At 45.8% G+C, this 15544-nt stretch overlaps 1 protein-coding gene across 1 annotated transcript in view; it reads left to right on the forward strand.

Moving 5' to 3' along the window:
- The window catches only part of HS6ST2 (heparan sulfate 6-O-sulfotransferase 2), a 127107-nt gene extending 112424 nt beyond the window's left edge, over positions 1 to 14683 (forward strand). Inside the window, exon 2 of the mRNA XM_027645491.1 lies at positions 11789 to 14683. Within this exon, the coding sequence (XP_027501292.1) occupies positions 11789 to 12491 (703 nt within the window). The 3' untranslated portion in view covers positions 12492 to 14683. The remainder of the gene's footprint in view (positions 1 to 11788) is intronic.
- The last annotated feature ends 861 nt before the right edge of the window (positions 14684 to 15544 follow it).

Below are 15544 nucleotides of genomic sequence, written 5' to 3' on the forward strand. Positions count from 1 at the left end.
TTGAATTATAGTTTATGTTTTATAAGAGGAGGGAAATAACCATGTGAAAGTGCAACTCTTATCTCAGGTACTGCATTTTTGTGGCAGGATGGTAGACCAACAAGTGTGAATGGAAAAGCTTCTGGCTTTGCTGCTCTGTTATTCCCTGGTAATGTGGGACTTGGCACTGATGGATTCTGAAGGGACACTCGTTCCATCCTGTCCCTTTCCCTCGGAGACACCCTCTAGGAGGACTGCTGAGTACACAAGATGGGAAGAGAAGAAAATCTTGGGAATTATAACTTATATGAGTGGAGTTCAGTGAGGAAGTTCCAATGAGTATAAACACACTGTGCATTTGCTTGTGGGAGGAAAACTTGGGTCAAATTTCCACTCCCAAAACTGCCCTCCTGGCATCAAAAGGTTTTGGGGGTTCAGCTGGATAAGGGAGATGCAGTAGAGACAGAACTTGGAGCTGCTGATTGGTGAACTGTAAATTTGAGCTGGAAAATGTGGCTGTACTGTAAAATTCAGGACACCATCTGTTTCATTGCTTGCTTGCAGTAACATTTGTACTTGATAATTAAAATGTCACACAGATTTTTAGCCAGCATAATCCATGGAAGAGTAAGAACTGTGTCTTCTGAAAATCATTCAAGAGATGCTCGCAGATAGGAATGATGCTGTTTTGAACCATCTCTTGCTGCTCAGAGGAGTTTTGCTTTTTGCTGTTTTTTCTGTTTATTCTTTTTTTTCCTCCATATTTTGAGGAGGAGGCTAGAGGAGGAGGAGGCTAGAGGAGTAGGAGCAATGACAGATTCTTTTGGAAGGAACTGTGAACCTTAGTGAATGACCCTGAATGTCATGTGATTTATTTTGCTTTAGGTTTATCATGCTGGGGTTGAGCTGGTGATGCCTCTCCTGGTTTTCTTCTGGTAGGGGTAGGCTAGCTTTGACTTCAGGTGAAATCAGCTTGGGGTTTCTCAGCTAACCTAAGCAAGATGTTCCTTCAGCTGAGGGTTCAAAGTACTAGCTGTTTGGTTGTCTGTGGGTGGTGAGGGCTGGGAGCTCAGGGCTTAAAGGACCACAGCAAGAAGCCACTCAGAAAGGTCAGATCTTGACCCAAGCTGCTACTCCCATGGTGAGAGAGCCAGAGCAAAAGGTAAAGCAAGTAACATTGTTTGTGGGTAGTGGAATCAGGTGCTTTTTGGACAGTGATACCAGTTCTGCTGGCGCAGAGAGGAGCTGGGCTTCTCTCCTTGCCCAGCCCAGGTTACTGCCTCTCCTCTTTATGGTGGCCTCAGACCAGCTGCCACTTTGGCTGGAGTTTGCTTCATGGCACTGAAAAGAGGCAAAAAGTGAATTTGCTTTTGACTGTCCACAGGCAGGATTTTTATTGTGTTAATGCTACAGATTAATTACCAATATAGGAGGCATCAGAAATCCAAAACCATGCTATGTGTTCAAACTGATTCCTGTGCTGAATGTGGTGTTGCGGCCCCCCAGGAAAGCATCTGATGAGGTTTTGCCAACTCAGTCTCCAGTTTCCTGACACATCACACACTTGGACTGTGTGGATGGTTCTCCTCTGAGTACAATATGATGGATGCATCCCTGCAATGGTTCAGGGTTGTATAAGAGCCTAAAGTGGCATTTTCCATTAACATGGCTTACTAAGGACATCGTCCTGATTCAGACTGAGTAAAATATGCTTTTGCTAAATGTTTGGGGTGGAACTAGCAGACATGGGAAACAAGATGTTCTGCACATCTTGTAATGTTTGCTTAGTGTTGCTTGCTTAGCTGATGCAAAACCCCTCCCAGCTGAGCTTTGACACAACAAATGCATCCAGAGAGTTTCATTAGAAATGCACTCCATGCTAGAGTTAGAAAGTAGTAGAAGTGGAAAGTAGTCCGTTGCTATTAGAAATGCTATTCCATGAAAATTTAAAATCCAGTTATGTCAACCTTGTGTGAACATGATTTTTAAAATCCTGGTCTGCTGGGAGGCGGTTGGAGCTCGGTGTTGCGGTGTATCAATCTGTGCCATCGGTAACTAGTCAGGATTAAAGATGAAGTCTGTGGAGGAACTGCAGTGAGAACCTCAGAAACACTTGCCAGCCAGCGAGGTGCTTTCAGGGCTCTGTCCCATCTTAAATCAAACATTCTGATGACATCTCAGCATCCATGCAGACCTTGTACATCAGAGCTCAGGTCGTATCCTTGCAGGATCTAGTCCTGTGCTTCTACCAGAAGACTGTATTGTAATGTGTGAGAGAGGGTTTAAAATATTCTAATTGTCTGCTATGAAATTACAGTTTTGTTCCCTGGAGTAGAAAAGTGAGTTAAATCATTAACGCCACGAGTCTCAGTGATGATTGCGGAAATGTTTGCAAGTGACTTAATCAGTATAGTTTGTCTGAGTGGCCCATTTTAATATTATTGCACTGATTAAGTTTTCTTAGCTAATATGTGTTTCATTTCCAATTCAATTAAATGAGAATCCCCTTCCATTACATGATATTACTGGAGTGCCCTAGTGGGGCAGGAGCACACTTGGTATTTTCAATTGATACAGATTTCTTCATTATACAGTCTCATGGTGCTCAGTGGAATCAATGAGAGCTGAAATTAAAACTGTAGCAAGTTGCAGCTGTAAATACACTGTCCATTCCTCGATCCCTCTTATAGCATCAGGCTGAGTATATATTAGTATCAGTTCATTAGTTACATTGCAAAGACATTTTCAATAGACGCCTGCCTTTGACAAAATTTTAGAAAGACTGGGAAGGATTTTGCTTGGATTTCTATATGCCTGGTAATTATGATAAACAAAAAAAGTTACATTAATGTGCCTTTTTTATACGCTATATATATCATCAGTTTAGTTTTTAAAAACACTTCTGTGTAACCTATCGTGGAATGTGTTAACCAGCGTAGGGAAGATTATCTGCAAATGGCTTGTGAAGGAATTACCATCAGCCTTACGTGTTCTTTCGTGTGAGCCAAACCTCCTCCTTTTATGTATTATTGAAGAGAATTGATTGAGCTCTGATATAGTAACAAATGATTTTATTAATACCTCTGTGGAGTTAATTTCCCATTGTGGGATATGCAGAGCTCTTGGGGCTGATGCATGATCTTTTTCTTGAGAGCTCCAGTGTTGAGGCGAGGATGTTCAATAGTAGGTACTTTCACATACAAAGGAATTGGGAGGGGTGTTACTACAGTTCAAGCAGCGATTAGGAAATTGCAACGGGTACTCAGGAAATAGGATAAATCACAACTTCTAAATACACATTCATGCCTTTGTAAAATAGAAAAGTGTGCATGTCAAGCTAAGACAGGAGAAGCCCTCTGCACCCACCTCCTTCTAGATCATATTAAAACTTACAAAACTTACAAGGGAAGCACGCAGGGTTCAGTGATCTGCTGCTTCACGTGTACCCTGTGGGTGGCTGGGGGCTGGCCGGACAAGTGTTCCCAGTCCCAGGGGGCATCGTGTAGGTTTGGCGTGGCAGCCCCTGTCTCATTTCTCTGCTTTCGTGCTGCTCCGTGCAGCCATGCATCAGCTCGTGCCCTCTGCTTGCACGCACAGGACACAGCAGAACCTTTCTGAAGTATTGGTTTTATTCAATTATTAAAAGTATTTTCATCCAGTCGGAGAGTATGGGGCTTTGTGCATTTAAGACATAGCTAAAATATATGAAAATATATATGGATAGAAGGATAAAATTTTTTCTGTAATGCTAAATATATGCTTTTTATAAACAAGAAGTTGGATTTTTTTAAATTTTTTTTTTTTTTTTTAGAATATAATAAATATTTTAGCGTAGTTATTCTGGCTCCAAAAGCGCAATGAAAATGTTAGCCTTGGCATATCAATCGTGCTTTACAGATGACTGTAATTTCCTGAATGTCAAAACTCCAAATTTCTCTACTAAGCAAACTTTTCAGTGGCAAAATAGATTGCCTCCATAATATATCACTGTGTGCAAGAAAAAATGAAATCTTTATGTACTGTATTATGAATCAATGAGGCATTAAGATTCTTGGAAGGGTGAGTGGACTCTGGAAAATGAAAAACTGCCACTATTCCCTCTCTGTAAACCGCTGCTTATGGAGTGTAGGCTTTGCAAACCTCGATCCTCGCCGCCGCAAAAATATCAGTTACACGTTGAAACCAATTATTCCTGCACTGGCATTTAGATGGGGTAAATACTGTTGTAAAGATCTGATTTATAGCAGCATCCTGTGGTTTATTCACCAGCTCTGTTGCAGTGGGCTCCTTTTTGCTTTGGGATATCTCCGTGCTTTTTAATGAATCTGTGAGCTCTGTGATCAGGGAGATGCTGTGCCACACCTGGAGGATGCTGTGTGATGCAGCTCTGGGAGACGTGAGCTCCAGGAGAAAGGGACAGTTCCTCCCACTGGGAGTAGGAAGGTGCTCCTGGTACTCTGTGGGCTTCAGAGCTCAATGTTTCAAAAGATGTTGCTCACACTGTGACTTTTCCTAGTGTGTATTAAGGGCAAAATTCAGCTCTGCCTCCTGTGTTTTTAAGGGATAATCAGCCTAGACAAGAAAAGCACTTTCCAAAGCCAAGGCCTTGTGTGCTGGGGGACCAGCATCACAAATCTGGCGTCACCCGTACTGCAGCTCAAGGGAAGCATGGCATGTTCTTATGCTGATGCTCCTCTGTCACATTCTCTCTCCTTTCCTTGGGTTTTACCTCCCATGTGCAGCCTGGGGTCTTGGCACCACTGCTGCCCTCCATCAAGATGCCTTTGTCATATAATTAAGCTCACGAGTGGGAAGCTTTGCTGCTCTGTGATGAAAGATGGGTGTTTCCAAAGGGTAGTTCAGTCCTTTTCCCAGCAGGTCAGGTGGGTGGGATGAGTCTGGGCCCCTCTGCCCAGGGTTGCCACCCTTTCCCGTGCCAGACTCTGGGCTGGAGGCAGTGGATTGGGGACTGGCGCCAACGGCTGAGTCACCCTTCTGTTTGCTGAGTCTAAAAACAGAAACTTGTTTCTCTTTTTATGCACCACTAAAAAAAAAAAAAATAAGTAAAAAGGCGACTGTTCTTGCTGAATTGGTTGTGAGCAGGGGTATCCTGCAGAGATTTTAATAATACAGGCAATTATGAAATTAATACCACTCTGGCAGATCTGCAGGGCAGCTCTCCCCTCCACAGGCAACGCTGTGGACAATTAGTTTGTGCGTGAGGGTAGCTGGGAGCATGTGTGCGTGTGTGAGGCTGCATATTTTTTACTTGTTTAAAGCCTTATTTTCATTATCTTTGTGTGCATATGCCATGCCTGCACATAAATGAACGTGTACCTTGAGCTGCAAAATCGCTGCCTTCCTCTGTGCCTGAAATGCTGCTTTCTGCAGATCTTTCCTATTTGGTAATTTTACAGGCAATGATGGGCTGGTGTAATTGCTGTTCTTGAAAAATCCAGCTCCTTTTTATGGGTTCCTCTGGCACTTTTCTCCTGCTGCCGTTGCTGTGGGTAGGCTGCTGGCTTCCTACCCCCACCATTAGTGTTTCTAGACAAAACATCTCTGTGATTCATTGGGTGCTGATAGAAGTGAAAACATAATGATTACTTAGAGGAAATGTAAATTTACATTTGCTAACGGCTTTAATTCACAGTTCTGAAATACTTATCTCCTTTCCTCAGAGGTCCTTGTTCGGAGCTAATGCATGATTTGCCTCTGCCACCCTGAGACTCAGAGTAAAAGAATATAGTCCGTGGTACTTTTGCAGGCTGCTGCAGTGAAAAGGGGTGTTTGTTCTTCCTCCTCCTCCTCTCCCTCCCCATAATCTTTATCCTTCACTTCTTTAATTGATTTGTTCATCTAGATTTTACTATACTTTGAATTTTGGATGAGGCGGAGCTGGAAGTTTAGTTTAATTGGAATGACTGAATGAAGAGAGGTCTTGTAGGAACAAGTAGGAGCCAGCCCTGGGTCTGTTTGCTCAGCAGGAGCTGCACTGAGGTTCCTGGGGAGAGGAGAGAAGGGGAGCAGACCCGCTCAGATAACCCTGCAAGCGCCATGAAGGTGGCAGGGGAGGATCTGGCAAGGGCAGCTGGTCTGTGGATCCAGGACATGGAAGCAGCCACGGGACACAGGGCATCAGATCTTCTCCCTGAAGCTCCTGGAGAGCATGACAGCCCCCCTTGCTCATCACCCACTCCGAGGTGGGGCCTGTTGCCCTTGTGTGTGGGACCTGGGGTGCTGGGAGCACTGCGGGAAGCCCACGGGCGATGCTTCTCGGCTGCTGCCATTGCCATCCACATCACTGCTGCGAAGCATCTGGGACCAATCTGGAGTGGATGCAAACATTTGATTCCCAGCACTGCCTCAGTGAGCTTGCCAAATATTTTGGCCTCATCTCTGTGAGTTGTGCTCTGTAGGAACAGCTCTTGGCAGGGAAGAAGTGTTCCCATTTTGGGGGGAGGTTCCAAGCGTGGATGGTTGAGGCAGGAGAGGCTGTCACCAGGATGCTCACCCCTGTCCTTTTAATTGTGTCTCTAGGTGACAAAGTTTGTTAAGAATCGGAATGAGTCACAGTATTAAATGAATGCTTTGCCTCTCTCTGAGTGATCTCCAAACAGATGCCTGCCTCCAACAAATTAGGCAGCAGGGGTATTTCTGTTGGAGGAACAATTTGCGGTATTAGCAAATCAAATTCTCAGTGGGCCTCTCTTGATGGGAATTAACCTCACCTTCTGGGAGTGAAGCACTCGGCACCCGACGTGGTGTAATTGAGTTTGACTTCTCGGAGAGATGTGGTGGGAATGATTGATCGGCGGGGAGACCCTCTGCCAAAGATTAAAATCCATCAGCAGCTTCAGAGCCGTGCGGGGAGGGTTTCTGAGAGCAGGAACAAGGAATGTGAGACTCATGCCGTTCATGATCCTGACCTTCCGTCATTGTCCGTGACTTTGCTGTCAAATAATCCCAAGCGGGGACATTTTCTGAGCTTTTTGGGGCGAGGGGGGAGCGCAGGAGCCTGCCTGCAGCACAGTTTCAGTTCACTGCTGGGAGCAGCAGAGAAGGAGATGGGATCTCAGATCCATGCACGTGGCCACAGTGTAGGAGCATCTTCCTCTGGTCAAATGAGCTGAATGAGACAAGTTGGTGTCTCAAAAAACCCCGAAATTGCTCAGCTTTTGAAAGAATGGGTATGTGACTACTCTTTTATAAATAAGCTCTGTGGATTTCCATTCAGCAGCATGAGCAGTTTGTGGGGAAGGACACCAATGTCCTTGTGCTGCTTGCCGGCTCTGGTGATTGTGCATTGTTTCTGGTGCCGGAGCACCAACCCTATGATTATTTCTCTTTTTTTGGTAGCTCAGTCCTTGATCCTTTGCATGATATGCTGAATCTGTGCAGCAGGGTTTTAGTTCATTTTATTTGCATTTCTGCTGGATGTGGTACAAATCTCATCTGTCCCTTTGCCCCTGCCCATTCAGAGGGAACTTTCAAAATATCCATCTTGGTTTCACACTGCCCTGTTAATGTACCCCAAAGTCCATGGACCAGGGGAAAAAAACCTCCCAGAGTAGGAAACATTCCCATATTTCCTTGCCTCTATCTCCACCCAAAGAGATGGAGGTGCTTGTTCAAAATTGCCTCCTATTCACTGCACAAGCCCCGTTTGCAACTCCAAACGTCCTAGCCAGGCTTATCATCTGTATGAGCTTGACCTAGATGCAGGCTGGTGTGCTTGAGCCAGCTTAAAACATAACCTTACTTTTGCCTGGTGAATGGGACTGCCCCAGTACTTTCCCTGGAAATCATAGCTCTGCTTCCAAAGCCCCGTGCTAAAGCTGTGTTTCCCTGGGTTAGTTTGTCCCCGAGCATAGCCTGGGGGGAGATTGGGATGTTCCCAGGGCTGCGTTGCTCCCTGTGCAAAGGCTGTAGGTTTCTCACCCCCTGTAGCCTACAAAGCCCTTCTTGCCATAGCCTCATTTCTGAGCAGAAATGGAAAAAGGTCACTCAGTCCCTCACCTACTGATCCATTTGCTAATGGATGTAATGATGAGTGGATGTTCAGCTTTCAGCTCCCCTCTCCAGCCCCTTACCTCATAGCTGCATCAAGCCAGGCTCGGGTTTCCAGGCTGAAGGCATGGCAGCTGCCAGCGTCTGACCTTCAGCCTCCCTCAACCTCAACAAGCAATTAAACAGCCAGGGCAGTGGGGTTGGGATGAGGTGTACCCTGACTTCAGGAGATTCTGACCCATTGGATGCTTAAGCAGAGTCACCTCCTCCTGCCCTCTTTTCGGCAGAGCAGCTCTGCAGGTGAAGAGCCCCTTGAGCACTGTGGTGTGGGTACCTGCATATCCCTTCCCTGGCAGCTTCTCCAGGCTCTGAAATCTCTGGCTTTACTCAGTGTTGTCATCCCCTGGGGTTTCACACCTCCTCACTTGGACTTCAATTTTTTTCTTTAATGATGCAATTAGAAGGTTTATACAAGGATTCATTAAAAAAAAAACTCACTCGCTTGGAAAACCGGATTTTCATTCTTCCTCTGTGTTTGGCAGAGGTGGGGAAAGGGGAATAGCCACCTGGTAGCTCAGGGACATACCAGAAACAAATGACTGTCACACCATCTCACATTCCTGATGCCTTCAGGGTCAACCTACTTTATGAGTTGCCCTGGAGCTCCTTTTGTTTTCTGCTTCATGGGCACCCAGCTCAACTTTGACAGAAAAGCTGTTTTTCTGGTGCAACTCTAAGTTGGAGGGATGATTCACAGTAGTTTGAGCTCTACCTGCAAACATGTCTCAAGCTCTGAAGCACAAGCTTCAAGGAATGGGCAGGAGCTCAACACCCCCTTGTTAAGACGACAGAAAGAACAAGCTGTTACGTACAGAGCTAAAAATAATTGCAAAGCTTTGAGTCTTCCTCCCCATTGCAGCAGAATGATGCTCAAAGTGCTGATGGACGATTCCATCTCTGGCACGGCTCTGACTTGACAATGCATTAAAGCTTTTGTGACTTTTTGAAGCTCAGTTCAGATGAATGCAGAGCAGCACGGCTGCTTTCCTGGAGCTGCCATGATTCCTAACTTGGAGGAAATGGCTTGGGGCAAACCCAAAAGCTGGTGTTCCCAGAAGGGTCAGCTCCTTTTTCAGTAGAATTTTAATAGGCAGACTTAAGAAGGGGGAAAATGCACAATGTAGCTGAAATTGGCCCAGCAGCTGACAAAGCATCTCTCTCTAAGTCATTTCTTGAAAGCAGGATTCAGCTGGGAAGTAACAACAAGGAATAAATAACAGCAATGAGCATGTTTGCAAGGAGCTGGTGCTCAGGCTAGGTAGGACATGGGCTCCATCTGGGGCATCCCATAAGTAGCCCTGCCAGTGGCCTGGCATCCCCAAGCACAGGGTGCTGAAGGGCGACCAGACACCTTCAGGCTCACTGCAGAGTCCAGTGAGCATCTTTACTCAGCCTCATCTCCTGTTCTCCCTGGACTGCAGCACTTCTCCCTGACAGGTGCTGATGGAGATATCCAGCGGGATGAGGCTGCCGGCCACCCAGGCTGACGGTGATTCCTTACGACACAGCCTCTTCCACCAACACCCAAGTTTTTATTCATTCTTTTGTTTTTACAACAGCAGCCAAGGGAGATGCTTTGTCACCGCCGCCTGTGACCAAAGGGCACAAAGGGAGAGTGGCTGAAGGGTTTGAACTATAATAAAACGCTCGCTGGATCGATCTTGGCTCAGGATTTGTTTCCCTTCTTGCATTAACTTCCCATTGATTTCTGTGATGACCTTAGAGCACATGGCTTGGTTGGCCCTCTCCCTCAGCTGGCAGCACCCCTGTGCCTGCACCACAGTCTCCTCCAGCCTCGCTGAACTGCTGATGGGTCAGCTCATACAAGGAGCTCTGGGGTAAGCAGGGCTTTGCTTTTGCCTCCTCAGTCATCAGATGTTTGTTGCTGAATATTAGTTGCTATAGTTAGTGCAGAGGTTAGTGCTATATGCTTGGTTCATTATTTTAGTGCAGTATCCCAATAAACTAGATCCAAGGGTGAGAAGTCCTGACAGAATTTAAAGAAGGGGCTGAGTTTGCCCCAGAGATGCCCCATTTTCCATGTTGGGGACCCTGAGAAGGCTGTGTTGCTGCTGCACCAAAGGAGCCTGTGGCACAGGCATGACCAGGGACAGCTCCTGCTTGTGGGAGTGACTGGTTGAGGTGCTCAGGGAAAGCCCTTTCCCTTTGGCAGATCAGTTCTCCAATGCTACCAGAGACCTGCTGAGGTAAGACAGAGGTCTTGAAGAGGTCTCACTCATGCTGTGAGTGAGCTTTGTTCTTGCTTCCTGTTACCTCTGACTATCAGTGAAACCATTGAATGGCAATTTTGGGGAAAAGGACCTTCCTTGGGGTCATGGCAGAGTTTTGGCTTCCGTTGTTCTGTGAATCTGTGACCAAATCCCTCAGGGGCAGGAGGGGGGCAACAGCACTTGGGTGAGGGTGGGGATGGTGATGGTGCCAATTGTGGTGTCCTGGCTCCAAGTATGAGGTGCTGTTGTTTCCAGCCACTGATGCTGAACTGGGCTGCTTGGCTTTATTTGGTTTTGCATGTTTATTGTACTTTCTACTTACTCAATTATTTATGAGTGTGGATGTTCTAAATAGGAAGAGGAATAGTGACTCTCCAGGTTTCCTTTCCCCTGTGCTGTTGGATCCTTTTTGTGCTTGCGATTCATTTTTTAGTCCACCCAGAGACAATTTTCTGTAAAACATTGACATCTAGTGGCTTTTCTGCTGAAGGAAGCGATAGGGAACCAAAGTTTGACTGAGGGGTGGCCAGTCATGATACCACTTGGGAAAGCAAATGAATATCCTTCTTTTCCTTACACAGCACCAAGGACACGACAATCACACCCCAAGGGCGCAGGGCTCCTGGGCACACACTCCTCAGTGTCCTTGTACTGGAGGAGTGACCTTCCCTGGCAGGACAATTTGCTTATTGAGCTACTTCAATTCTATTTACTTAAGCAGGTAGCTGGTATCCTGACAGTGTTCCTCCAGCACCATTGCCGAGGCCATGGTTGTGTTAGTGAAGGTGCAAAAAGCATGTCCTTTGCATGACTTTAGGCTGTGACAGTGGACAACATGGTGTTTGATGGTGGATATTAATATGTAACCCAGAGTGAGCTCTTAATGCTATACCTATGGTTGAGCTTGCAACTTTTCCAGCTGGTAGGTTCCCTGGGGCAGCACATGCCCTGCATGTGCCACCATCCTGTTGCTCCAAACCAAAGCCAGCACCTCCCTTGGAAACCTTTTCTCTTACAAAATGCTGCAATGCATCCTTTATTCTCCTGTTAGTCACTTAGCTCTCCTCTCTCATCATTGCGGTCCTTTATTAAAAGAGCCAGAGTTACCTGTGTCCTGCTTGGGTTGTGGCTTACATCCTGGGAGATACTTCGATTATTCTTCAAGGTCTGGGGAGAGCATCAACTGGGACACCAGCAGGAGCATGTTGCCACACGGGCAGCCCAGCACAGAGGGAAATTTTGGGTTCCCCTCACCTTTGTAGAGGCAACACCTGTTAAACAGAGTCAGCTGTGTGTGTGCAGGTACATAACAACCTTCCCACTCCCCCCAGGAATTTGTTCAGCCATCCTTCACCCTGCGGAGGTGAGCACACGGAGGAGCGCGCTGCAGCAGGGCTCCGGAAAGCCTCTTAAGTGCATCTGTGGGTTCCTATTGATTTTGAACATTAATGCGCTGTGTGCTGGAGACACATGGGACTAAACACTCTGTTTTCCTTTCCCCTTGGCAGGAATTTCTACTATATCACCATCCTGCGTGACCCCGTCTCCCGATACCTGAGCGAATGGCGCCACGTCCAGCGAGGAGCGACGTGGAAGGCGTCCCTGCATGTCTGTGATGGCCGGTCCCCAACCACCGAGGAGCTGCCCAGCTGCTACACGGGGGACGACTGGTCGGGCTGTTCCCTGCAGGAGTTCATGGATTGCCCCTACAACCTGGCCAACAACCGCCAGGTCCGCATGCTCTCCGACCTCAGCCTGGTGGGATGCTACAATCTGTCAGTCATGCCTGAGGAGCAGAGAAATAAGGTTCTGCTGGACAGTGCCAAGGAGAACCTGAAGCGCATGGCCTTCTTCGGCCTGACCGAATTCCAGCGCAAGACTCAGTATCTCTTTGAGAAGACTTTCAACATGAACTTCATCTCGCCGTTCACGCAGTACAATAGCACAAGGGCCTCCAGCGTGGAGATAGACAGGCAGACTCAGCAGCGCATCGAGGCCCTCAATTTTTTAGACATGGAATTGTACGATTATGCAAAAGACCTGTTTTTGCAGCGGTACCAGTACATGCGGCAGAAGGAGCACCAGGAGGCGCGGCGGAAACGCCAGGAGCAGCGGAAGATCCTGCGGGCGAAGCAGGCGCACCTGAGGGAGCAGGGAGAGAACAGCTCCAGCACTGACTACATAGGGAACGTGGAGCGGTGGCGGCGGTAGTGGGGGGCACTCACCGGGCACCGAAACGAAGCGGGACCCAACCCCAACCTGCAAATCGGAGACGACAAACGACGCTTCTTGAGGGTCCGAAGCAAAAAGAGGTTAAAATGTTGCCTTTGCAGTTGCCTTTGCAGTAAATGTTGTACTGTACGTGGAACACTTAATCTTAGCGTGTAATTAAATTGTCCTTTTTAGGTTTGTTGGATTATTTATGAAATACAGGAGCCAAGTCGGCTCATCGGAAATGTTTGCTTGGACATTTATTTAAAAGAAAAGAAAGAAAAAAATTATCCTTAAATTAGCTATGAGTACAAAATGGGATGCTGGAAAATGTTTATGATGCTCGGCTTAAATCTATCTGGGAAGCAAACTCATTTCCTAATAACGAGCATTTAGCATACTCTCACAATACAGTATATGAGCAAAACCTTTTCCCTTTGATTTTATCTTTATTTTAACAATGTGTTTTCAAGGGCACCGACTGCTTATGATATTTACCAAGTTAATGAATGGACAATGAAGGGAACAGTAAAGGTCTAGAAAAATTATCGACTAGTTTTATGTATAATATTGGCTTTTAAAATGAATAGAAGTAATTTCTCTAGTTATATAAATATTTAAAATTTTAAACTTTTTCTACCTACTGCTGTTTAGAGTTTTAAGCTTGATCTATCTCATATTAAAAAAAAGGAAAAAAATCATACATACTTTTCTGAACTCAATGCCAATGTTATAGACACTGTTTTGAGACTTTTTCAGGGCAGTATGATTTTAACCATTCTGGAAAAGTTGCAGCACACTCTCATGTTTGTTTCATAAAGCCTTTTCCAAATTATAATCCTGTGACAGTGTCTCATTTTAAGTCTTTCTTACCCATTAGACTACATAATGCTGAATTTATCATTCCTTAATAATTGGTGGTATAAACTAGATGAAATTATGTTGCAGATATTTGTGTAGTGTCTTTAAAAAGTCATAAAACTCTCTAATCCCAGCAATATTATGAAGAGAATTGCTTAATGGAAGTAGATTTACACTTGAATTAGGATTTACTTCCAGTAAATCTTTGCTACACCAGATAAGAACAGGGCTTTTTTTTTTTTCCTATGCTCTTGAGCCCTTCTTAGCAATGACAGATGAGCGAGGACTGAAAATGACGGAAGCCAATTTTACCATAGCCATAGTTACACGGGATGAGAAGGTGTTGTGATGCATGGGGTGCAGCAGCTTGCTCCTGAGCAGGCTTTGCTGGGACACAGGGTGCAGAGCTAGAGCTGGGCCGGGCTCACCCGCAGCCCTCCGGCCTCACCCAGACCGACAGGGAGAGCAGATGGGGCAGGTGGTGCGAGGGGCTCCTATAAATCTCTATGCAAAAAAATAAAAAACCTCTGCAAGGCTTGGGCTAGACATTCAGCGAGTTCAGAAAATCCATCCACAGCCTGCAGCGCTCCCGAGCTTGGCACTGAGTGGAGATCCTGGAGCGGGTGCACAGATGGAGGCACCCGGAAAGGGCCCTCTGTGTCCCCGTGGACACGATGCTTACAAGGCTCACTTGCACTAATGCCTTTCACCTCTAATACTCTATACACTATGAAGGCAGGGGGGCAGAAGATGAGGCAGAAGGCTTTAAAACAATCTTACGGCTCCACGCCTGAGTTACTTGGAAGCCGTTTTCCATCTGATGTTGTGTGGCAGCCTGGGGGCAGAAATCCTGCCGGGGGCAAGCAGAGAGCAAAGCAGCAGCAAACCAATACCCTGCGTTAGCAGCTTTGAGAAGAGAATAACTTCATGTACAGCAATTTATTTTTTTTTTTAAATGAGAACTGCAGTTGTCAATATGATGTCTCGGTTGTATTTTGGTTTTTACGGGGGAAAATAAAACTGAAAGGCACTGCTGTAAACAGGACTTAACCGTGGGCGAGCTGGAGGCCTGTTGCAGGAGGTGCATCTTGTTTTTATGCTGTGGTGTGCATGGTTTACAGAGACTAGTTGCATTTTCTTTGTGTATACTGTTTATTGTATATAGGGGATGTACGAATATAAGGATACCATTTTGTCATAACCATATCAAATTCTACTGATTTCCACCGTAGACGCTGTCTTATTGTGTAGATTTACAGGCCAATCCACTGACTTTGATTGTGTAATTTAACAATAGAACTGATAAATAAAATTTAACTACAGACTTCTGATTTTCATGTGCTTATTTCTTTTTCTGCACTGGGAGCTGTGCAGTTCAGAATGAATGGTAATTCCATGAATGAAATAGCAGTTGACAGCAAGGATATGAGTTTGAAATCATGGCTTTTCTGAAGGGTATTTAAACTACAGCTTTCAAGGGCAAAGCCACTGTGGACTTTCTCTGGTTCAGGAGTTACTGTGGAGTTATGGCTGCTTTTCTGAGCAGTCCTCAGAAAAACAAGCTGTGGTCTCTGGTGATTTTAAGTATGATTGTCAATGTTCTGCAGCATTAAGGAATTCTTTCTCTGTGTGTACATGTACGTGTGTTTATGCATATGATTTTTTTTTCCTTTATGTGATAACCCTCTGTTTTTGCTCCAGGAGGAGGCTGCCTAGCCACTGACTTCCAGTGCATCCTGCTGTATCACTCCTGGGGACATTTTTAAACACACACACAAAAAAAAGACAAAACCAGAACTGGATGCAAAAGCAGGTAAGAATTAATTAAGCCATAGTGCCCCAAATCAAATAGAAAAAATTGTATCGTAGAATCACAGAACCGTAAAATGGTTTGGATTGGAAGGGACCTTAAATCTCATCTAGTTCCAACCCCCCTGCCATGACAGGAAAACCTTCCACTAGACCAGGTTGCTCCAAGCTCCATCCAGCCTGGCCTTGAACACTTCCAGGATGGGGCAGCCACAGAGCAACCTGTGCCAGAGCCTCACCCTCACAGGGAAGAACTTCTTCCTAATATCTAGTGTATATCTGCCCTCTTTCAGTTTGAAGCCATTAACCCTTGTCCTGTCACACCATGCCCTTGTCACAACTTCCTCTCCAGCTCTCTTGGAGCCCCTTCAGGTACTGGAAGG

This window comes from Corapipo altera, unplaced genomic scaffold (assembly GCF_003945725.1).
Source record: "Corapipo altera isolate COAL_440 unplaced genomic scaffold, ASM394572v1 65, whole genome shotgun sequence".
Taxonomy (NCBI): Eukaryota; Metazoa; Chordata; class Aves; order Passeriformes; family Pipridae; genus Corapipo; species Corapipo altera.